Raw genomic sequence first — 17,990 nt, 5'->3', positions numbered from 1 at the left:
AACCAGAAGGCTGGGGGCAGTGGGGAGCAAGGAGGTTAATGTGTTAAGGTGTTGGATGCCCCCRAAGAGCCCAGCTTGCTCCAGGCAGAGACTCAATCCCTCACGTCTGCTGGATCAGCTCCCCGCTGGCAAAAGCTTCAGGCAGCTGGCAAGGACCTGGCTATGGGGGGGCTTGGGAAAGGCCTTTTGCTTGTTCAGTTTAAACGGCAGAATTACCCTCTGTCCTTTCCGAATCCTAAACTGACAGGCTCTCCTGCAGCTCGTAGTCCACCTGCGTTACCAGCTGCTGCACAAAATATTTCCGTCCAGTAGTTGGTGCCTCCCCGTGCCAGGTGTTTCCCCCAGCGCAGGTTTCAGTCCGAGGGAAGCAGGGCAGAGAGGTGCTGCTGGGGGCCCTGTGCTCACCACGAGCGCTGAGCTGCGCCCGCTCTGCCTCCTCCCGCCGCCCACGGCTTTCCCTCCTCTGGACGTGCCCGAGGAAGAGCAGGTTTGGCCGAGGCACGCGTTACCGCCCCGTGCACCCAGGCAGGGTTCCTCAGGCACCTGTGAATAAGAAATGGTGTTTTTCTTACAGCTCCAGCAGCTTTATGCAGCTCAGGGCTGATCTGAAACTTCACAGTGGCTCCAAATGACAGGACGACACGTGGAAAAAAAATAGCAGCCAACTTGAGCAAAGTTTCCAAATAAAGCCACAGCTGCATGTGCTACATCTGGGGCAGAGCGAGAGGTGCCAAAGCCCTCTCCTCGCAGCAGTTCCCAGTTGCAAAATCTGTGTCAGCTCTCTGCCTGCATTGTGTCATCAACATAATTAGCTCTTTCTATTTTTTCCCTCTTGCAGATGGAGACGCAGCCGGCTGGGGCCATGGGAAGCCAACTTGCGCTGGCCGCTTGGCTTTGAGAACTGAATTCCATAGGCGTTAAAGCATCCAAAAATGCCCTATGGATTCAGTTCTGCAGCTGGGCAGCAAATAAGCTTCAACCCTTCAAGACGAGAGAGCAGCTGTGGGCTGTTCCTGTGGGGAAAGTACAACTCTCTGCTCCCGCACGGGAAAGTAGGGATGGAGGTGAGTTATGGCCACCACAGGAAACCTTGTGTTCAAAGGCTGTTCGTAACAGGCTTTCCCTCAAGTACCCATGGCTGGAGAAAGCGGTGGGGAAAAAGTCCAACTGCAAATGTTTCTTCTCTCTGGAAGCAGAGTGGCACTTTAGAAAATAAATATCTTGCTGTCTGCTGATTTATTGCATGTGATTGTAAACCTATGCTAAAAATACACATTGTCAGAACAACAGCCTGGGTGTGCCCAGCAATCTCCCGTACAGAGTCTGGGCAGCAAAACCAAACAACTTTGGAGAAGATAAACAGAACAGGCCCAGCAAAGTTAAGAGCTGCGCCCGCTCCCTCCTCTTCGTCCCTGGAGACGTCCCCAGCAGGAAGGCTGCGGGCACAGAAAGCGAGGAAGAGCCCATGGCAGGTATTTGGGCAGCTCAGCAGCATTCCTGCACGGAAAGCTTTAGTGGAGGCAACTGGCTCTTTTTCCACCAATCCTTCTTACACCTCTGGGAGACTTTGGCCAGCTGCCTCGAGTTTCAGCATTTTCCATTACAGTGCAGTGCAAAGCCATCACCAGGCATTTATTGGCCGGAAGGGTGACATTCAGGAYAAACTATCATGCAGGTCTGCGTGATATGTGTAGCATCTGATCAGCAGCAGCAGACTAACCCCATGCTCCCCCTTACCTTTCCTAGAAGGTCTCCTCTGAAACAGCCTCTTCTTAGCACCCCTCCCTCAGCCCCACTGCATCTCGGGCCCACGGCAGCCAGCGTATTTATTTAACCTGTAGCCATGCAGCCCTCCCAGGGTTGTTTCCAGCTCCGACAGCCCAGCCACATCTATAAGGGATGCGGGAAAACACACTTCCAGCCCCCCAAGAGAGGGCTGCATTGGCCACACAGGGATTTGATGCAAAATCTTTGGGTTTGCTGTTTTAGCCACTGCCCCGGGAGCACAACACCGGTTCTGCAGCAAGCCTGACCGTGGACTGGGATAGCAGACACCCAGCCACAGGTCCCCTGCTAGCACAGGATGCTCCACTTAGCCAGGGAAGAGTGAGAAATTATGACAGGAATTGCTGCTTTTTTTCCCGTACTGGYAACCGAGGGCAGAACTGATTCGCTGCCAGCCATTAGTGGAGGTCTGTTCAGTAAGTGCCTTTGCTGCTGTTTGTAACGCAGCCAAGAAATATCGGCTCAGCCTCAGGTTTCTGCAGCAGTCTGTCTGCTTCGGGCCTATCACTGCTTTATCTGGGCGCTGCATTTAGACATTTCCAAGAAGCCGTTTGGGGAACGGGAAATACAGATCATTGCTGAGACGTTCTGGCAGTTGCTTAAATGAACAAACGCAGAAGAATTGCTGCATAGACTAAAAAAAAAAAAATCCACTTAGCCTTTATAGAAATTCAGAGTCCCCAAGGGCCCCCAAGTCCATCCTCACAGACTATCTCCATTGCCATACAGACCAGGAGTCCAGTTCCCTCCTACATTAAAAAGCTTTTCTCTCCCATGGCCAGTCTGGGGAAGGCTACAGGGGGACAGAGCAGGCCTTCTATTTCCCCTGTATATTCAGAAAGTCCTTGCTAGTCCATAAAGAGGAAGCTGCCAGGCAATAGCCAAACTGAGGCAAGACAAGGTGATGCAGAACAGCCCATCAAGGCTGTGCAAGAGGAACAAATCAGAAGTTATGCCTGAAGTGGCGACCAGGACTTGCTGGGGAAACTACCTGTGGTGAGGACAAAACATATCAAATGAAATTGAACTTGCACAGAGACTGTGACAGAGACTGTTTTAGCATCATACCCTTGTCCAGAAAGGTCAGAGGACTCACAATCATGCCTTGCAACAAAATCCCCCTCCCAAGCTAGTGTCCCACCAGGGAAAAAGGGCTTCTACAGCTCCATTAGCCAGGGCACCCCACCTGTGGTTACAGCATCAGCTTTGGGGGTCCCAAGTGTGCTGGAGGTCACAGCACCAAAAGAAACTTAAAGCTCAAGAGCAACCTAAAAAGTTCTGGAGCAAATGAAGTGTCAGGTTAAAAGCTGCAGAGAGCAGGAAGRCAGCAGACTGAAGTGGGGGAGGCCAAACTGCCCATTATCTTCATCTGGCCACGAGCAAGTTTGTGTGCTGCAGATATCCTCCTTACCAGGCCTGCTTCGCCCTCCGCAGGGCCTCTGCCTCCCCCGGGCACATGCTGGACCCTTCTGGGAAATCCCCAGGGCTGTGGAATGCAAGACAGTGATGAGAGCTCTGCTCCATCCAGCAGATATCAGGAGGGGGAAGAGGCAAAGGAAAAAAAAAAAACTGATGGCCCAGCAAGGTCTGCTAAGGGCAGCTCTGAGGAAGCTGAATTCTTCTGCAGTAACTTTTCACACAAGCTGTTTTTAATAAGTTAAGACTTCCTCCTCTTCAGGACAGCCCCCCCCCCCCAAGGAAAAAAAAAAGGGGGGGGGGAAGCAAACCTAACCATTGCACAAAGTTGCTATATTCTCTCGGCTGGTCTCAGGGACCACATATGGTCTTTGATACCTGTAATGGGTTCCCCCCACCACCACAACCATTATGTCAGTGCACTGGGTGTGGTGATCTGAGGGCCCAGAGCTTTCAAACCAGGCAAAGCTAGAAAGCTAGCAGGCTCCAAGTGACCTGTGCCACAGCCAGGGGCTTGCTTCAAATCAGCCTGCAACACTCAAAGTCCTTCCCTGCTATTCATGACAACCAAGGCCTTGTGCTCATCTCCACTTCAAAACAGATGGCAAGCSCAAAACACTGAATTCCTGCAACTCAAAGGCTAAAATTTAAGCTGCACATTGAATAAAGCAAGTACCTTAGGGGACACATGAGTCAGGGATGAAGTTTCCACAGCATCCCACCATTAGGTACAGTGCTCAGTTACAAACCACAGCAGAGGAGGAGACACCTAACTAGAGGAAGGGAGTGAGCCACACATTTCAAGTTTCCAACTTGTATTGGCAACTTTTTCAAAGCTGTTCACAGAAAAGCTTGCTGTCTGGTAGCTAAAAACAACAAGGACAGCTATTTGCATTTGGGTTTTTTATTGTTTATTAATAATGATTTAAAAGGTACAGAAGTTTGTAAGCAAGTCCCTCACACCCCTCCAGGTTTCCACAACTCTCTGAAGTCCATCCTTCCAAGAGACCAACCTGTAGAAGCACTGTGGTTCACACAACTCCAGTAACTTCACTGGAGAATCAGCACCTCCAGCCAGAGCCAAGTCACACCCAAAGTAGGGCCTTGAGCAGTGATTTGAACAAGGACACATTGCCAGGAGAACTAAGCACCAGATTACCAAGTGTAAAGGGACAGGGACACCACGATCTTCTGCCAGCGTGTAGGGAAGTGCGTACAGGCATCACATGGTGATTAAGCACAACAGTATGGTCATAAAACAGCAGTGACAAGGTATGCAGGCAATCACCCTCTTTACAGTGTTTAAGAACTTTCCCTTCTGGAACCTGCACTGCTTCCAACTTGGAGGAAATTCAGTTTTGGTCTCCTTATGAGACTGTCAGGAAGGGAGCCAGCTTCCAGGAACTTCCCTTGGGCAGTGAAGGAAGAGGCCCATCTTCGATCAAGGGCTGCTGTCTGGAAATCCCCCCCATCAGACTGATCAGTCAAAGCAGTGGAAAACAAACATTCATTTCAAAGCCAGGACCAAAGGGCTGATCCCAGAGAGAGTCAAGTGCCGCGCAGTTTCTTCACAGGATGGGCATTGTGCACCACACATTACACCAGGTAAAGCTGCCATAAGCTTGTGGAGGATGGGGAGCAATTAAAAGCCAACAGGAGTGGTGGCATCCATTGCTTGTACTACTTCCCAGCTGCACCAAGAATAGCTGCCAATTGGCTCCCACAAGGGCTCTGGAGGATCTGCCCAGGAGGTGACTGACTACATCAACGTCTCAATTTTTTTTTCTTCTTCCGGTTCCGGTCCTCACTGCTGTCATCTGCCTCGCTGGCACTGGGGGTCAGAGCTCGCTGGATGACTTTTTTTTCCACTGTATATTCCTGCTCTCCTACCTTGGGGTCTCCTTTGACCAAGAACTCCCCATTCCTGTAAGTTATGGAGACACTGGTCCGCGGGTAGGTGCCATAAACCCTCCGGAGATCATCCTTCACAAATTCTGGGAGTTCTTTCCTCGGTCCAAACACCTTCCCAAGCTTCCCCCATTGAAGCTCCCCTCTCATYGTGAAGCCTTCTGGCCAAGTGTCTCGATACTGATCTGGCCTCTGGTAGGTGGTGTAAGGATTATAGTTTGCATAGGGATTGTACAGAGGGATGGGAACCACAGGGGGAAAGTGCCAGGTGTAGTATGGATGGAAGTAGGGATTGGAGGCACTGTAGAGATGATGATACTCCACCTGATTTCCTGCATAGTCAGGGTAGCTGTTCCTGTCCACCACAAAGGTGATGGGACGGCTGTAGAGGTTGTGCATGTGGATGGGAGGGAACATCACGGAGCCGGTTGTGTCATCCACTCTCCCGGTTCGCAGCGGTATGTAGGCACAGGCAGAAGGTGGGATCACAGTTGGGTAATACTCCCGTGGCACAAACCCAGACTGGTACATGGTACAGGAGCTAGGGTTACACAGGGGACATTTCTCCAGAACAGCTGCCGAGTCTCACAAGCTGTGAGGAGAGGAGAAGAAAGAGGAGAAATGATTTGTATTGGTTTGTGTTCCAGAACCAAACTAGATTTAAAAAAGAGTATCCCTAGCACTGTAAACATACCAGCTAATTAACCAAAGGAGCTCCCCACATCTGCAGCTTGCAGGGGCTGTAGCAAGCAAAGAGACCTGCATTGCCAGAAATTGCCTGTTAGCTGCTCAGCAAGACTCATTCTTTAACCCATCCAGCTCTGAGAGTTACAAGAATGGGAATAAACTGTCATAAAACCACAGAGGGCAGAAGAGATGGCCTCGTTTTCATGACATGGCTTTGCACAGTTGGGAGGTAGCAAGATAGACTGCAAGAAGCTAAGGCATCCTTGAGCAGGCATAAAAATGGGGAAGGTGAGCACAAAAGGAAGCATCCTGAAAATAAAGCAAGGAAACAAAGAGGAGGAAGAGGGGACACAGCCTGGCCCTGTTGCTGCACCACACATTCGTTTCAGTTGCCACCCTGCCTGGACAAGCAGCTCTGATTTTTTTTTAAGCTATCCTCAGGCCCTTCTTCCTCCAGCCATACCCAACTTGGAGTCTGTAGAGACAGTCACACATCTCAATCCTGCTTTCTGCTCCAACTGGGAAACAAGAGAAGCATTTGACATCTCTGCCTTAAGGGGTGGGGGAGAACAACCCAAGGTCCATCAGCACTTCCTTTACATGAAAGCTTGCAGAGGCATCTGATTTTGGTCTCACCAGTTAGCCCTCACATTTAAGGGTGCAAATACTCTGCGGAACTCTGACCCACAGCTGAACCCTGTTCCTAGCTTGTCACTGCTGGACAGTCCAAGCACCCTTCAGAGGATAAAGCAATGTCCTCTTATGACTCATTATCCTCTCCCCAAGGGCAGGAAGGGAAGCTGTACATAGCGTGAGCTTTTTCTTTTTCTATTAAAAARTCTCTTACCAGAGGCAGGAAAAGGCCAGGCACAGAGCTAAAGGTGGTGAGGTTTTCCCATAGTGCACAGATCCTGCAGGTGCTTTCTTTTTAATATCACCCCAGAGTTGCCTGTCACAAAAGTGTTGACCAAAAAGGGAAGATGAGACTCATCCCTGAGTTTAGTGCRTTCCTCCAGCCTAACAGGAAATTTGGCAGTCCCCTAAGAAGTTGAGAAACAGCCTGCCACCAGCAATGCTGGGTACTACACAATGAGGTTTTTTTTTAAAAAAAAGAAAACAGTACAAGTTGTTCCTGTCACTTGAAGTTAGTAAACAGCCCTAGTTCAAGCCCGATTTTGTCACAGGTGCAGAGCTAGGTGCAGAGCTCCCCTGCACAGGGGAACAGTACTAGATTTTTAATTTAGTCAAGACCAGGCTGTACCTTTAAACAACAGAGGCACAGYGTAGAAGCCAAAGCACACTGTAAGTGCCATCTCCCCAGATAGGGGGCAAGAAATATAAAAGGTTTGAACTGCTCTGCTGAAGCCCTTTACAAAGAAAGATTTAAACAGCTTCAAACAACAAAGAAAGCTCTAACARCTTTGACTGTTGTCCACTCAGCTCAGTAGCAGGATGTTTCCTGGATTTAGCCCCGCTCAAAAGCTGCAGATGGCCTACGTACTGTCCACTGGGGCATCCTGCATTTTGACCGTCAGCATCAATGCTCCAGGGCCTTCTCTGCAGCCAGCGGAGAGAAAGGAGTCTGTGTAACAGGCCATCTAAATCGCTCCAATTTCAGTGCCCTGAGCACCTTTGTTAGGTGCTTTGACTGGGTTATGCTGGTGGCTCAGCCAGGATGACTGGCAAGAGGAAGCAAACTGAACAGATAATGAGGGGAAATCACTTGAGGAGTAAGCACAGTAGGGAGAGCTCCAGGGCAGCATTGCCACACGCCCAACCACAGAAGTGAAGACATTTCCCTGGAAGCAGATCACCCTGGCGGGTGTTGACAGCTGACACAATGTAGACTATACTTCACAGCCCCAGAGGAAGTTTGCACACCCATCAGGACAAGCCTGGTTCACTGACTGAGGCTCTTGCCAGCTTTGCTTTTGTGGTCTCTACTCCACAGCTGCCTGGTGCTGCCCTGCTCCCCATTTACTCCCCAAAGCAGAGCTCTCCCCCTGCTCCTGAACACCAGCGCTCTCCAGATTGCCCTAACAGAGGCTTATCTTCACAAGCACCAGGACCCAAGCCCCAAGTCCTGACTTGCAGAGAACAGGCACTGTTCCTAATTATTAGTTGTGTTGCAATAAGGTTTTGGTACACAGAAGGCACAAGGCTCCTGCCCTGCCCCTCCAGAGCTGGAGCCATTTGCTCCAAAGGGCTGCTAACTGCAGGCTGCCAGCATGATTTACCCCATCGTTACACCAATATCTATCGTTCATGTTGACCCTCAGGCTGCTCTAACTTCCAGAGGCTGCCTTTGGGAGACCATGGCCGGAGCAAAGCCCTGCTGGACTTCAGAGCTAAGGTAGGGTGCRACAAATCCAGCGTGTGGATGGGCTCCAAGAGGGCTAGTACCAGCTCGCCTGACCCAGTCCCATGCTCACTGCAACAGGAGAGCAAGTAGTACTTCAGGGAAACTGGGTTTGTCAGGAAGGTGATCTTTTGTTAGGCCATCTGATGGCTAGAAGTCAAAGTCAATYCCCCCCCCGCCAAGAACATTAACTAGTAGTACCCTTTGAGGAAAGGGGTCCAGCCCCTCTCTCCTTCTTCCCTTCCTCTTCACCTGCTTCTACTTCATCTCTCCAGTGTCAGCAGCCAGAGGCTGCCCTAGCTTTGCAAGCCCTGCCTGCAGCTGGGCTAGGTTGCACTTGCACCCCTTGGCCAGCAAACTCCTCCTGGCACCAGCAAGTCACTCCTTCAGCTTCCTCTTCCCACCCTGAGCTGCTCCCTGCTTGGAAAGCAGTTCTCTGCTTTCACCATCTGGTCCAAGCCAGGCACTCACCAGCCGAGGAGAAAGCCTGGGTCACCACCACCACTGCAAAGCAGGGGTAGCAGGCAGGGCAGTGGTGCATTAGGAGTAGACAGTCCACCCAAGGGGCTCTAAGAAGGCCAAGGGCTCTTTGCTGAAGAAATTGGTCAGTGGCAGAACAGCACTAATATTTTTCTTGGCACTTCCAGCCACATCACCCCAAGGACTGTCATAAAAGTGTTACAAGTGGGAAATAGTCAAACTTTTCAACAGCCTCCCACTTTCTTATTTGTGGAGAATGTAATTTATGCTCTACCTTACTTCACCGTCAAGCGTAGGAGAGAAACTACAGAAATCTGTTGTGGGAGAGGAATTTCAGAGAGGCAAACCACCTTCAGGAGCAACTGTATGACCAAAGGATGGAARGGAACCTGGCTGACCTGTCTTTTCAAGCTACTGCCCACTCCCTTCCTTTGCTCCACTTTCAAGCTCTGYTGTGCCTTGGGGAAGGGGTGGGGGGGAAGWCACCAGATCCATTGCCTGGCACCTGGATGCCCTGAGCAGGAAGGGGCAAAGCAGTCCTTAAAGCTCAAGATGTGCTCTGCTCAGTGCCTCCTCGGTGCTGAGAGCCAGTGGCAGTTGTCAGTATCCACCAGCTCCTTGGTGGCACAGGCCATGGACAGGCAGGCGCTGCTGTGTCTGGGAGCCAAGGTTCCCCAGTCAGGGCACACAGTAGCTGCGGTTGCCAGGCAGGGAGCAACAAGAAACCAAGCCAGCAAGGAAGGCCACAGTGACAGACAAAGCAGCTTCTCCCTTCAAGCCTTTCCAGCAATTTTGGCCTTGCTGGGAAAGCCCCACCTGGCTGGAGCCAAATGAGAAGCCAGGCACAGAAGTGGAGGGGGAAAACTCCCAACAAGGTCACAGCCAGCTGAAACGTGATCGTCATCTCTGCTAGGAGAGAACATGATACTTCAGACTCTTCCTGGACTTGCCAGAGCTGACTCCAGCAATTCCCTCAGCCATTTGGCAGAGGCTTTCCCACCTCACACTTTTTGAAAGCTGTGGTGTCAGTCTCCTTGCACTGCACCAAATACTTGATCTGCAGAGCAAGGCATGCTTCAGCACCAGCTGACCGAGTTGCTATGGTGCAATCAAGTGATGTTTGCCATACAAAGCCAGAGAGTACACTTGATAGTTCAGCTATACAGAGGATTCTGTTTCACCACTCTGTCCTGTGGTTATTTACTACAGGTGAATCCACCGCTAATTAACATTTAATCAGTCATACTAGCCTTTGGCACTTCTATATCTACAGTAGAATGTACTTCCCAGCATTATAGAGGAGTGTGGTTTTGCTAGACATCTCTCAAGGCAGGGAGGTTCCACTGTCAGCTAAAGGAAGCTTTAAGTTTGGGGAAATTTTCTGGCAGTTGTGGAGCAGGAGGACCAGTTTGAGCTGAAGAACACCTAGGATCACAGGTAAATATTCACACCCATGTCAGACTCTGCCCAGTCCCTAGGAGAGAAATTAAAACAACTCTAATGTGGACACAGATATATACAAGGTGTGGAGCTTTATAAGAAAAGTCTGTAATATCTGGAGAGATCAGTTCCACATTGTCCTGTCAGACTTGGAAAGGAAAATGTGGATATCTGGACAGTCAATGAGTGCCACCAAGGATAAGTCTTTTGTCTGTCTGGAGCAGCAACCAAACTGTGGTGGGTTCCATGTCCTCAGATCATGCTGGCAGTTTGAGTAGGCTATTCAGATCTCAGCAACTTCCTCAGAGAGCATACTGTAAGCCAATACAACTGCAGAGATATTTGGCCCACAGGAAGTGACACAGCCATCTATTTTACTCCAAGGATTGACCAAGACTATTCTCTGCTCATGCCACTGCCCTGTGATCAGCTCCCAGAAGGGGAGAATAAGTAGATTCTACTTAGATACTTTTCCCTCTCCATTGTTGCAGCACCCAAACTTTTAGACTGTTTCTGGCTTTCTTCCTTTCCTGTTCTTTCTGCTGCCCCACAAAAACCACAGGCCAGTTGCCACTGCTCCGTAGCAACTCCCAAGGGTACTGGGATAGTTGAACATTTTAAGATCAACATTTTCCCTGACCAAGATGATTAAGAARTCATGAGCTATTTCCAGTTAATCTCCCTTTTTGAGCAGGCTCTGCAGAATGGTTACCATCTGGCAAAGCCTTTGCCAAGGCCTCCCTTGGAGGAAGGGAGGAAAAAAAAGAAAAGAAAAGAAAAACTTCAAAGACTGGAAGCAAGAGGTTAAAACCAGAACTACTCATTCACTTCAATCAGACAAGCAAGGTCTGTCTACACGTTCCCGTGCACTCCCAGCCAGCAACGCCATGTTATTGCACATTAAGGCCTGCTGAGAGATTGAGTCATATCAGTTCATGCACTTAAAGCAGCCACTTTCCTTTTGGCCTGAAATGGCTCTTGGGCAGCTGAGACTCTAGTCGATAGAACAAGCCCACATCTCCCTTGCACATCCCAAGAGGCAGGTCTACCCTGCACCTGCCGAGGTGCATGCGCTTACCTCAACTTTCAAACTCCCACAAGCACATGGGGCATTTTCCACTCCAGAGCAGTCACAACTGGAGTKACTCTCCCTTACACAGTGGGCTAGTCTAGCTAGGAGTAGCACAAGCTGCAAGCTGGTAGTAGGGAAAGGAGTAGCAAAAAAATAATAATAATAAATAATCCAAAACCCCAAAAACCCACACATGCACCTTGCACGCACCCCAAACCCCACACGCAGCAGAACATTATAGCTTTGCTCTTCCACCACCAGTATTGATTTATAGGACAGAGGCATTTGCCTGCTTTCCTAAAGGGGATGCTCTTGCTCAGCCTCACAGGCCTGGCAGCAACATAGGGATGCGAGTACAACACAAGAGCTTGTTACAGAGCAGATAAAACTTAAGGCCTGAAAGGACCCAGCTTATCCAGGTGAGCAGATGCCCACACCAGCAGTGTTTAACCATGGAAGCACTTTCTGGCTTTGCCTCCTTTTCCCAGAAGGAGGAAACAGCACCACAGGATTTTACTGCACTCTCCAAATCAAAAGTAAACCCACACTACCCCGGCAAAGGAGTCCAAGGAGCAGTAAATACTTCCACAACAGGGTATTACATCATGCCTAGTACAACAAGGTGCCACAGGGAGGCAACTGATTAACAGAAGTACAAATTATGACTCCCATTTGCCCAAAAAAGCCCAGCACAGTCTGAGGGGAGGGTCAACTTCTTGGAAGAGGTGAGTTCTTGTAGTCTCTAGAAAGACAAAAGTGCTATGTGGTGGAAAGAGGTGAAGGCCATCATGGCCCCTGCCTCAGTCCTGCATGCTCTTTGTACCTGTGTGGCACCCCGTACTTCACTAAAAGTACAAACCACAGCCTGAATTAATGCAGCAACATGCTAGCTTAGACACTTCTGTGGCATAGCAGGACTGAAACCAAGCAGGCCAGCTCGAGAGAAGCTCTTTGCTCGAGATTTGTACCCCAAATATTTCAACAGTCAGATTTCTGCATGTAATTCATTTTCTATATAGCCACTGTGCACAGCAATGATTAGCTTACTTCAGGCAGAGCTGGCACTGAACACTGGGAGCAGGACAGCCATTATACACCAGTATCTCCTTGCACTGATTGTCCATTAGATATTTTTAGATGGAAATTTTGGTTAGGCAGGAGAACACATAGCCTTTACTTCTCAGAAGAGCGAGGATATTTGATCTACTCCTTTGTAGCACCTAATAGTAACATCCAGACTAAAAGACTTGATATTGAAAGTGGCCTGAAAACAGCCTACAAGAGGGCTTTGCACAGAAATGCAGGTACTTTGAAAGCAAGCTTAGCAATTCTCAGAGGAATGTTGGTGAAGCTAGAAGGAGGAAAGGGTTTGAGAGAGATTAGAATGCTATACATTGTTATTAGGAACAGGAGAGATGCAGTCCAGAATCACTTTGATAGATTTAGGCTAAAAGGAGCTATTAAGAATACCTCARCAGGACCAAAGAAAGCAGCAGCACAGCAGACAGAAGGAGACAGCAAGGTGGCCTCCAGCCCACTCCAGGCCCCAGAGCTGGACCACAGCAGCAGCTGAGGAGTGGCACCTTCACCTTGTTGGCAGGAGGAGCAGCAAGCCCARGTTTCTGGACTGGCCTGTTCTTTCACCAGCTTGTCTCTGAAGCCATCAGCAAAATTTAGCTTTGCGCACACAGCTGAGGAGCCTGCAGCACCCCAGAACAGCAGGGCACAGGGGTGTGTACATGGATGCACACAGAAAGCTAGTCTACAGGGCTTTTCAGCCAGGGGGGAAAACAAAACAAACCCTGTTTGCTCCACGGGTCCACTGAATGGGGGCCATTTCTAACCTGGTACAAGAGCCACTGGAGGAAGGTTTGTGAAGCATCCTTGTCCCCTTCCCTCCCCACTTCACTCGCACATGGCAAGGAACTCCCCCAGAGATGCCCACAATCCAACTCTACCTCCCCCTACTTCCACTCTCTCCCCCAACACCACAGGGGGGACCTTTCCAGCAGGAATAGTTTCACACTGTCCAAGTTATTACAGCTTCTGGAGGCAACTGAAAAAAAATATCAACAGAGCTGACAGAGCTATTTTAGGATGACAGAGTAGAGGATCTTAGACACACCACCTCCCTCTACAGGTGGGAGTGAGCAGCCACCCTGCCCAGAAGACACTCACACAAAACCTACTATTTTCAAGTAATCAATGCTTCCCTCTAATAGGCAAGCTACAACCACTCCCAGYTCTCCTCTCAGGCCTTCTGCCGTAAACAATCCCCTATGAAAAAAGGAAGGGGACTTTGCTTCTGAAGCCAGAAGATCCCAAACCTCACCCAGCTCCCTCTAAACTTTGGTGTTGCTAGTGATACACCATCAAGGAAAGAGCTCCAACTGGCACATTGGTAGCTACAGAAGTGATGGTTAAGACATGTTAGTCACACCTCACACAGGCCCTTTGAAGAGAGAGTAGATTTATTCAGCTATTCAAAGCAGCATTCCCAGAAAGCACTGAGAACTAGTACGGGTCAGGCACTTATTTGAATCCTGGGGAAAGCCCAGACTGTGTGAGGAAGCCAGGAAAAGCCTTCATCACCACAGATCAAGTCTTTATTTGTCTTTGATAACACACCCCCTTGCATAGCTCCACTCAAACAGCAGTCAGCAGCAAGCTGCATTTTGACCAAGAGACATTGGGAGTTGCCACCGCTCCCACTCTCACAGCAGCTGCTGGATAATGCAGCGGGTCTAAAGCAGCTGCGCTGCTGAGAATAAAACAACACGGGTGCTACCACAGGGTCCCTGCATCAGCAGGCAAGGCCCTGGTGGCTGCCCCACCCGCTCCAAAGTCTACACTTTGTCCACACACACAGGTCACCCCTCCCATTTCTTCCCAGATTTCTTTTTTCTTGATATATCCTCCTCTCCCATAATTTCTGGGTTACTAAGCTCTCCCCTCACCACCACAACAACTGGTCATACCTTCCTAGTAACTAGCACAGCCACCCTTTGCTTAAGGGCAGGCTTCCTCCTGCAAGGTCCAAGTATCTCTGCCCCACATCTCAGGATCCCCAATCTGCCCTGCCAAGAGTTGCCACCTTTTCTGATCTAAACCCTTTCCCAGAAACACTGTACTTTCTTTAATCAAGCATTATCATTTCTTGCCTGCACTCAGTTCTTCCTTCAACTCCCATAATTGCTCAGCCTGTCCATTTAGCAGACTTATCGCTGTACAGTACTAGCATCTCATTATGGGATACTTGAAAGTTATTCCACAAGCTTTTTATGCCCTGCTCTTTACTTCATAAGCCTTTGGCTAGATCAAACAAAAGTCCCTGCAGTGCTGAGCATTTCTTGCTCGCAGTCCCAAGGATCCCCTAAATATTTCAACACAGCCTGCTCTAACCAGCTCCTCGCCTCCTCACTCAAGTAGTAATCTGATACTGTTCTCCTTCACCCACACCTCCACCTTCTTCAGCCAAAACATCTCAATATCACTTAGCTCAAGCTTCCAGACTGGGGGAGCCTGGAAAAGCCCCTGGTTGCTACTTCAGGGCCCAGCTCTTCCCCTTCAAATTGCATCCTTGAGACATAACTGATTCAAGAGACTAACTTTTATTGATTAATTGAACACACTACTAAGAAACTAAGTCAATTAAGTGATCAATAATCTAATTAACACCACTATTAATTTACAATTACAATCATTTTTCATACAACTGTAAAACTAATTAAATCTTATGAATCACACACTACCACTATTGAATTACAGATGTATCACCCCTCCCTCCCACACCACTCAACATTAGGGTGCAAGTCCATCTCTCTTTGCTTTACCATCCCACACTAAGTCTTGCAGACCTAGACCTGATGAAGAATCCACGTTGTCCAGGGAGCATTGCTCCAGCATCCCAGTGGGTTTGGGTCCACAGGTCAGCTTCGCTGCCACCCACAGGCATCCACAATGCTACCACCAGCCAGTTCTGCCCTCCTTTGTTCCTCACCTTATTCTCCATTTCCCGACCCACTTTTTTGCTGGGCTTGCACCTCCCTTCCTCCATCCAGGCTCCTCCCAGATGAGCTACCCATCCCTAATTATTTCCCCCATTGGTCTCAGTTTTGCTACATCCATACCCAAGTTTAGTGTTTTCCGATCATTACCTAGGCAGCCTCAACCTTATACGGCATTACTGATAAGGTATGGGTGGCCTTGCAAGTTTCTGCCCTTCAGAAAAATCCTTCAAACTCCCTTATAGTTATCCGGTTCCTATTGGTTATATATTGTTTACTTTACACACACCAAGACAAATCATCCTCCTTTAGCCTTGACTCTTCTGCTGGTTCCAATTAACTGCCAGCACTTTCTTATCTTACATGTGGGTAGCTTGCATGCCAGAGCAGCATGTTTTGGACATCTTTTTTGCACTTTCACAGCACCCTGCTCTCTCAGCTGTTTGATTACAAGTCTTTGCCCTTGAAGTGTGCAGGAAGCTAGGAGATTGTYCCAGGCAAAGGCCTTAACTGGTTAYGCACCCTGATTCTCCAGAGGGACTTCACACTTGCAGTGGGTTTCTTCCAACTGTTGATGCACACTAGCATCCCATGTCCAACCAAGACCATTTGTATTTTAACTAGTTGTATTTTAAATCCTCTTGACAACCCCATTCCTGTCCATACTGCCTTGAGGATGCATTGTTTAGAAAAAGAGAAAGTAACCTGTTGCGCATTTGCACGAGATCTTCCCATGGGATCAACAATCAAAGCATGGAACAGGACAGGAAATAGATTATCCAGATTTTGAGTTTGTATTACATAGCATCCCTTTAGCATRTAAAAGGCACTTTCTATTACAACAGCAACATGTTTTTAAACACATACTATGCTTTTAGCTTAAGTTCAAGCTTCCGAGTTCAAATTGACCATGGAATACTGCTCTTATTAAATCCCCCAAAGTAAAGGGTTATAGCTACTGCAGAGTCCTAGATCAGCAAAATCTTAAAAAYAAACAAGCCACTAAAAAAATACTTTAAATAATCTTTTGTATTCTCTAAAGACTATAACAAAAATAACACCATTGATTTTTACATGATTCAAAATGCTATTTTATGTTTTCAAGAGCCAGAGAAATCTTTCTACATCGTATTTTCTAAACTAAAGTATTAAAGGCCTATCATCACACGGCAATAGCATTGTACCTTAGCATCCTTCACAACCAGGAAATCCTGGGAAAATTACAGGCTGGAGTGCTAGCACTAACCAATGCCCCAAGTTACATTACTCTAGTAGATAAATGTCCACATGCAGTAACAGCAGGTGTGGGGGGTACAAYAGGCTTTGCTTCCAGAGGGATTTAAGCATCCCTGTTTTTAAGAAGCCACACTAAGTTTAGCACATCCCAGCTGTATACTACTACCGMAAAAGTTTAAGCTAGCATTAGTATTATTTTGCCATTATAACCAGTAAAACATTACAACATAGACAAGTCTTCAGTCATAAGTACAAGACACAGAAACAGACATTTGCATGGTACGTAGGTACTCACTTYGGGAATAAAAACAGCCAAGGTGATGCCTCTGCTTAGATCAGGAAGGACTAGGATACACAGTCCAGTCTTCAGAAGGCAGCTGGCTTGCTACAACCTCTTTTCACTGATGTACCGTAACAACACATATATAAGAAAAAAAAAAAAAAGAAGAGATGAACTGAGATAACGCATCACTTCTTACAGGAGTATTTCATTAATAACCAGGGCTTTAAAGCTCACCCAAACATGCCCTGGTAACTAAGGAAGGCAGATCAGGAAGTTCATTCCTTTGGCACTTGCCATTCAGTGAACTTTAAACAGCCCTACTTGACCATAGACAAACCCACTAAGCTTACACAAGATACAGGTGCTTTAACTAGTGAGAAGCCTTACCAAAAAATAGAACTTGAACACAAGAACTTAGGCACAACAAGGGTACAGGGCATGGGTAAAGGGAACTGAAGTTATCAACCCCTACAGAAGCAAAAACACACACAAATGCGCTCACCAAAACTTCAGGGTCTCCCCCAAAGCAGCAAAACACTGCCAGCAGATGCCAAAAGAGAACTACAATGTTTRAAGTAACAGAGCCAGTAGCATGGAGGAGAAGGCATAACCCACCACTTACTGTCTTGAAGACACCTACTCCTGCCCCAGCTTCCTGGCCACACTCAGCCCCARAGCTCAGCTAGCATTTGTACTTGCTGCTCACTCGACGGGTTGCAATGAAGCAAGGAGCCGCGGAAACGCTCCCATCAAGTGCTATTGCAAGCACCTGCGCTGCCACAGGCTTTTACAGACATGAGTCCCAGTCTGCGAAGTCCCTGCGTGACCGCTAAGTGTGGCTGGACACCTAATGCCCTGCTATTTTTTCAGGTGATCTCAAGCACCACATGCCTGCAGATCACTCTTTAATTGCAAAACCTGTTGACCACAATTAATTACTGGGCTTCTCTGAATTTATAGAAGCGACCTGTTTAAGCAGCTTCTAGCAATTCTAATGCCTAAAATTGCTAGGAAGCGATAGGATACCATGACACTTTTTCAAAGGTAGCAGTTAGGCTTCTTTGTTTTCTCAGGTGAAATTTCTGTCAGTAGCTGGGTCAGGTCAACCGTGGTGCTCTCACAGTTAAAGGCAGTTTGTACGCAGAAAGCAGAATTGTGCCTGTAGCTGCTTCTTTAAGAGAAAGAGCCCAAAAGAGAGCTTAAATAACAAAGGACAACTACAGCTTCTGTCCTGCTAAATATTTGGCACAACGTAACGTAAAATGAATCTCCAGAGAGAAGCCTAAGTAACTGGTGACTACGACTAGTGGTGTATTT

At 48.2% G+C, this 17,990-nt stretch overlaps 1 protein-coding gene across 3 annotated transcripts; it reads right to left on the bottom strand.

Annotated features, from left to right (window-relative positions):
• Positions 1-4,108: 4,108 nt before the first annotated feature.
• On the bottom strand, positions 4,109-17,971 carry LOC112967995. 3 transcript variants are annotated; one of them, XM_026069740.1, is made up of 3 exons: positions 17,700-17,971; positions 16,686-16,791; positions 4,109-5,701 (listed from the first exon to the last, which is right to left on the bottom strand). In XM_026069740.1, exon 3 carries the CDS (start codon positions 5,638-5,640, stop codon positions 4,966-4,968), a length of 675 nt encoding a protein of 224 aa, XP_025925525.1. In that variant the 5' UTR covers positions 5,641-5,701; positions 16,686-16,791; positions 17,700-17,971; the 3' UTR covers positions 4,109-4,965. The 3 variants fall into 3 exon arrangements, with proteins under 3 accessions (XP_025925525.1, XP_025925526.1, XP_025925527.1); XM_026069741.1 differs by lacking the exon at positions 17,700-17,971 and adding an exon at positions 17,443-17,663; XM_026069742.1 differs by lacking the exon at positions 17,700-17,971 and adding an exon at positions 17,176-17,194.
• Positions 17,972-17,990: the final 19 nt, after the last annotated feature.

Source organism: Apteryx rowi, unplaced genomic scaffold, assembly GCF_003343035.1.
Source record: "Apteryx rowi isolate R43461 unplaced genomic scaffold, aptRow1 scaffold_3, whole genome shotgun sequence".
Lineage (NCBI taxonomy): Eukaryota > Metazoa > Chordata > Aves > Apterygiformes > Apterygidae > Apteryx > Apteryx rowi.
Note: the sequence above shows the minus strand (reverse complement) of the source record. Positions and strands in the feature narration are given on the sequence as shown.